The sequence below is a fragment of the Chinchilla lanigera genome, unplaced genomic scaffold (genome assembly GCF_000276665.1).
Source record: "Chinchilla lanigera isolate Chin_1 unplaced genomic scaffold, ChiLan1.0 scaffold00154, whole genome shotgun sequence".
NCBI lineage: Eukaryota > Metazoa > Chordata > Mammalia > Rodentia > Chinchillidae > Chinchilla > Chinchilla lanigera.
The window spans coordinates 1854448-1858114 of NW_004955555.1; the positions used below are offsets into that span (position 1 = coordinate 1854448).

At 61.3% G+C, this 3667-nt stretch overlaps 1 protein-coding gene across 2 annotated transcripts in view; it reads left to right on the forward strand.

Moving 5' to 3' along the window:
- Window positions 1–3104, forward strand: part of Ceacam19 (carcinoembryonic antigen-related cell adhesion molecule 19) — a 7196-nt gene extending 4092 nt beyond the window's left edge. Inside the window, exons 4-7 of one of the 2 annotated variants that reach the window (XM_005412472.2) lie at window positions 71–117; window positions 800–882; window positions 1812–1865; window positions 2179–3104. In XM_005412472.2, the coding sequence (XP_005412529.1) occupies window positions 71–117; window positions 800–882; window positions 1812–1865; window positions 2179–2235 (241 nt within the window). In that variant the 3' untranslated portion in view covers window positions 2236–3104. The remainder of the gene's footprint in view (window positions 1–70; window positions 118–799; window positions 883–1811; window positions 1866–2178) is intronic. The other variant, XM_013508675.1, reaches the window with a different exon arrangement.
- The last annotated feature ends 563 nt before the right edge of the window (window positions 3105–3667 follow it).

A 3667-nucleotide genomic window follows, 5' to 3' on the forward strand; every position in this document is an offset into this window, starting at 1 on the left:
GCACCCCCCCAGCCTCCCTCTGGTCCCACTATCTGATTATCCTGATGTGGCTCCTCCCGTGCGCCCCCAGAGTGACGACCACAGGGAAGCCAGAGCTGAGCCCCCATCCTGACACTGGTAAGCAGGAGCCTGGGTCTCATCACCCAGCCCTCCCCAGGGTTCTCCATCCCCGTCGGGGCTCCCATCCCCTGCCCCAGGCTGACCTCGCGGGTGCCTTAGCATCCAGCCCAGCACAGCCGTGCCCTCCCCAAACCGGCCTGTCCTCCCCCATCATGTGGGGGATCCTGTCCACCGCACAGGCCACAGCCAGCCCAGGGTCCCCTGGTCCTCTGCTCCGACGCCCTCCATGGGTCCCCTGTGCCGTGGCCAGAGTCCAGCCTCCTGAGCGTGGGGCTCAGGGCCCTTCACAAACCACCCTCACCGCCTTTCCCGGCCTCCTGTCTTGCACGCGACTTTCTCCTCCTCCAAGAAACCCTGTGTACGGTGTGACCCAGGCCACGCACAGTTCCCAGAGCCCGGCCCGCAGCTCCCTCCCCGCCAGGCCTCTCACCTCTGCGCGGCTCTCCCCGCTCCCCCGCCTTGAGGTTCCCCTCTTCCCGGGCCCCCGGGCTGGCCCCCAACCCTGAACACTGGGCTCTCACTGTCCCTGTCGCAGTGGCCTGGGAGCCCCAGAGGGCCGGGGCTGTCCTGGTCACCTCTGTGTCCCCAGCACACGCCCCGCAGGAGGAGGGCCCGAGGGCATGAACGGGGGACTGTCACATGCCTCCTGCTAGCCGCTCCTTCCCCCTGTCACCTGCAGGTGACAACATCTATGAAGCGATGCCCTCTCCCGTCCCCCTGGGGTCCCCCCTCAGGGATGTGGGGCCCATGAACTCAGCCACGGTGAGTCGCATCACCACCCTCTTCCCTAAAGCCAGCCTCCAACAGTGGAGGCACCCTGGGGTGCCTTGGCACCTGGCTTGGAAACCATGTCTCCGTCTGTCTGTCTGTCTGTCTCACCCTCTCCCTCTCTCTCTCACCATTTTAAAAACCCTAAGAAAGAGTCTGAAAGGACACGGCCACAGCGCCGCTGGGAGGTGGATTTCTCTCTCTCACACAGCCGCTTTCTGCACTGGGTGGATTCCCCGTATAGTGGGGGCATCGGCACGGGACGGTGGGGGGGACATTAAGTGAGTTGCTCAAATCACATGAAAAGAGAAGGTTACCAAGCAAAGGCCAAGAGCTGAGAGCCCAGGTCTGGCCGGGGAGGCTGAGCTGAGCGTTCAGGGGTGACTGGGCCCCTGAGCTCAGCTCCCAGGGAAGGTGAGCTTTGTGCCCTTGTCAAAGGGGGACAGTGGCAGGCAGTGAGGCAACTTCCTTTGCTCAAGGACCTCACAGTGGGGGAAAGAAGAGCAGTGGGGGCTGTGGATCCAGGCCTGCTAACACCTGAGGTCAAAGGCTGGCGGGCAGCTGGGCAGGTGTGGTGAACACCTGCGATCCCAGCTATTCAAGAGGCTGAGGCAGGAGGGTCACAAGTCTGACGCCTGCCTGGGTAACTTAGTGACTTAGCAAGACCCCCTCGCAGAATAAAAATTTAAAAGGGCTGTTGGAGGAGGCGGCAGGGATGTAGCTCAGCGGCATAAGCACTTGCCTGGCAAGCCTGAGGTCATGAGTTCGATTCCCAATACCAAAAAAAGGGGGGGGCTGGAGGTGTGGCTCAGAACAAGGGCCCTGGGATCCATGCCCAGCACCAAAAAGGAAAAAAGAAAAGTAAAACCACGAAAGGGCAGAGGCAGGCAGGTGCTTGGTTCAGCCACACCCCTCCCTTGCAGCCCCCCGCCGTGCCCCCGCGGCCGCAGCCAGAGCCGGAGAGTCACCACTACCAGGTGTGGAGGGGACTTGGGGACCCGGGACCCCAGGGAAGGGGTGGAGAGGAAAGACAGGAGGGCTGTCCTCGCATGTCCCCACTGCCCCCCAAGCTGGAAGGGCCCCGCTTCCGGGGAACACCCTGGAAAGTCCCCTCCCTGAGGCCTGCAGTTTCCACCTTTGTGCGTCTGGGCCTTGGATTCACAGGAGAAGCAAGGCCCAGAGAGGGCAGGGGGTGCGGGGTCACACAGCAGGCCGGGGCACCGCAGTCCGTGTCTCGGGGGCCCATTCCTCCCCTCCTCCCCCAACCCTAATCTCTGTCTCCGCCCCCAGGACCTGCTGCACCCCGACCCTGCCCCTTACTGCCAGCTGGTGCCCACGTCCTCCTGAGGGCTCAGGGAGCCGGGCCGTCCTGGGTTGGAGGCGCACACTGCAGAAAAGACCCCGCAGGACAAGGCCGTCAGGATCCGGTGAGGTAGACTCAGCCACATGCCAGCACCGCAAGGGCCAGGGTGCCGAGGGGACAGGGCAGTGACGGGCCCAGCTCCTCACTCGGCCTTGCAGAAGCCACAGCCCGATCCGGATACCTGGGGACCTCGGGTGGCCCCCACCACGGAATCTGCTGCCAACTTCTAGGTGTCGCCACCCCGCCCACCCCGACCTCTCAGGGCGGCAGCCTGCTCCCCTCCCAAGTGTGGGCTCAGCCTATCACCCTTTGATTCGTTCATTCACCCAGCAGCAAACGAGCCCTCCCTGTGTGCAGGCACCCTCGGGCCCTCGAAGCTCTGGCAGGAAACACAACAGATTCCTCCCCTCCTGGAGGAACCCTGGCGCAGGGGACAGAATCCAGAAATGAAATAACTACCTGACAATCACACCAGGGAAAATAGAGAAGGAGGACCTGGACATGGGAAGTAGAGAGAGCAGAGACGGCCTCACCGACAAGGTGACAAATAAGCAGAAATCTGAAGGAGGGAAAGAGGGTCCCAGGGGATTCCAGAGGGAGAGCATCCCAGCCAGAGGAAATGGCAGGCTCGTAGCCCCTGAGGCAGGGCTGAGCCTAGCACGTTCAGAGGGCAGCAAGGAGGGCAGTGTGGTGGAGGCAGAGAGGCGAAAGGGAAAAGGATGGGAAATGAAGTCACAGAGATGGGAGGGGGCAGACTGTGCAGGGCCCTGTCGGCTGTAAACCTGTAATCCCAGCACCTGGGAGGAGGCTGAGGCAGGAGGATCGAAATTGGCAATTTGGAGAAACCTTGTCTCAAAATTTAAAAGCTGAGAATGTAGCTCAGTGGGAAGGCCCTGGGTTCAATCCCCAGTACTGAAAAATGGGGTGCTGTGGGGTTAGAAGAGATTGTGTAACCAAATAATGGTCACTCAAAGCTGTCCACACCCTAATCACACGTGAACGTCCCCTCAGATGACAAAAGAGTGCAGCTGTGCTCACACTCAGGGTCTGGAGATGGGGTGGGGATACTGAACTGCCCAGGCGGCCCCATATGTCATCACAGGCCCCTTCAGAGAGGGACAAGGAGAGAGTCAGGGCCGGAAGGAGCTGTAGCCACAACAGGAGCACAGCCTGGCAGGACATACCTTCAAGGCGGGTGAGGGGCCACAGGCCAGGCCACACCCCGGAGTCAGCGTGGTGCCATGTGAGGCAGTTCCCATCAGCCTTTGCGGGCTGTGATGACTAAGGGCCCTCTAGAAGCAGAAGAGGCAAGAATATGGCTTCTCTCCCCATACTTCCAGGATACTCCCTGCCCTGCCGACACCTTCACTATATACCAGAGAGACCCACTCTAGTTTGTTTTTGTTTTGAGACAGG